The sequence below is a fragment of the Fulmarus glacialis genome, unplaced genomic scaffold (assembly GCF_000690835.1).
Source record: "Fulmarus glacialis isolate BGI_N327 unplaced genomic scaffold, ASM69083v1 scaffold18581, whole genome shotgun sequence".
In the NCBI taxonomy this organism is placed as follows: Eukaryota; Metazoa; Chordata; class Aves; order Procellariiformes; family Procellariidae; genus Fulmarus; species Fulmarus glacialis.
Window position 1 is genome coordinate 2,427 of NW_009192316.1, and position 1,299 is coordinate 3,725.

At 64.6% G+C, this 1,299-nt stretch overlaps 1 protein-coding gene across 1 annotated transcript in view; it reads right to left on the reverse strand.

Annotated features, from left to right (window-relative positions):
- Window positions 1-1,299, reverse strand: part of CRTAC1 (cartilage acidic protein 1) — a 9,686-nt gene that overhangs the window by 1,678 nt on the left and 6,709 nt on the right. The window contains exons 8-10 of the mRNA XM_009587037.1: window positions 1,063-1,155; window positions 428-528; window positions 175-343 (exon numbers count right to left, since the gene is read on the reverse strand). Of these exons, the coding sequence (XP_009585332.1) occupies window positions 175-343; window positions 428-528; window positions 1,063-1,155 (363 nt within the window). The remainder of the gene's footprint in view (window positions 1-174; window positions 344-427; window positions 529-1,062; window positions 1,156-1,299) is intronic.

A 1,299-nucleotide genomic window follows, 5' to 3' on the forward strand; every position in this document is an offset into this window, starting at 1 on the left:
GCTGCAGTTGCTGGCCACCCTGCCCGCAGCCTCCCCTGGAGCCCACCATGCTCAGGGTGATGGGCATGGATGACTACTGTGCTGCAGGGCGCCGGGGCAGCAGAAGTGGCCCCTGCCGAGGGGGGTGCTGGGGAGGGCTGGGCGTGGAGGCAGCCCCTTGCCCCCCCGGCTCACCCAGTCCGAAGTGCGCCACGGGCTCCATCTCGCAGAGGTACCCCGATCCGCCGTCGATGATGCGCAGGTGGGCCCCACTGTGCCGCGTGAACAGCACCACTTTGGCCCCCCGTGCAAAGGCCCCAAAGCGGGTGCGGGGGATGACACGCAGCCAATTGTTGCTGGTGCCCTGTGAGGGAGGAGGGAACAGAGACACTGAGCTGGGAGAAGCAGAAGGGATGGGGACAACGCGAGGACCCCCTGCTTGACTCACCTGGGTGCCCTTGAAGATGGAGATCGGCTGTGCCATGGACTCGCCATGGGAGAGGATCAGGTCCAGCATCCCATCACCATCAAAATCTGTCACTGCACCCCCTGCAAGGACAGGATCAGGTCATGCCCAGGGCCCGGCCCCACATCTCCCAGCACAACACCCTGCTGCTGGCGTGGGCTCCCACAGCCAGCAGCAACACTCCCAGCAATGCTAGAGCAACAGGGAAGATGGTGTGACCCCAGTGCAGGAGTAAGGGTCCCTGTATGGGTGGCACCCTGCAATCTGGTGGGTCAGCTTACCAGGCAGTGGAGGGGACAGGCAGTGCCTGGGGGGCTGTGGGACACAGGGGGCTGCCTGGCCCCCTGTCAAATGCAGAGGTTAGCTTTGAACAGTGGGCACCCAGGAAGGAGCCCCCCAAGAGTGAAGCCCTGCAGAACAACTGGAGACAGCACCCTTAGCTGGGTACAGGTGGAGGGAGAAAGCATGGGGCCACTCCCGGGTGATGTGGGCTCCAGTGAGCTGGTGGGGAGCAGACTGGTGACCAAACTGGGCATGTGGCATCCCAAGGCACAGAGGGTGCCAAGCGGTGCACATCTCTGGCACGGGCCACCCCTGCCAGGACTGGGGGGACTCACCTGTGCCCCGTCCCTCGGGCTCCAGTGCATCCCCTGGATTCAGCTCTTCCATGATGGGGTCTGAGTGCTCCCTGCGGATGAGCCTGCCGAGCACAGATAGGGCGTTAGTGCCACCCCCTGCAGCCTCCAGCAGCTCCCAGGAAGTGCCTGTCCCCCCTGAGCAGCCTGGCAGAGAGGTGACAGCCCCGGTGGCACCCAGACATGCTGCTAGTGGCTTTGCAGGGTGGATGGGAGACG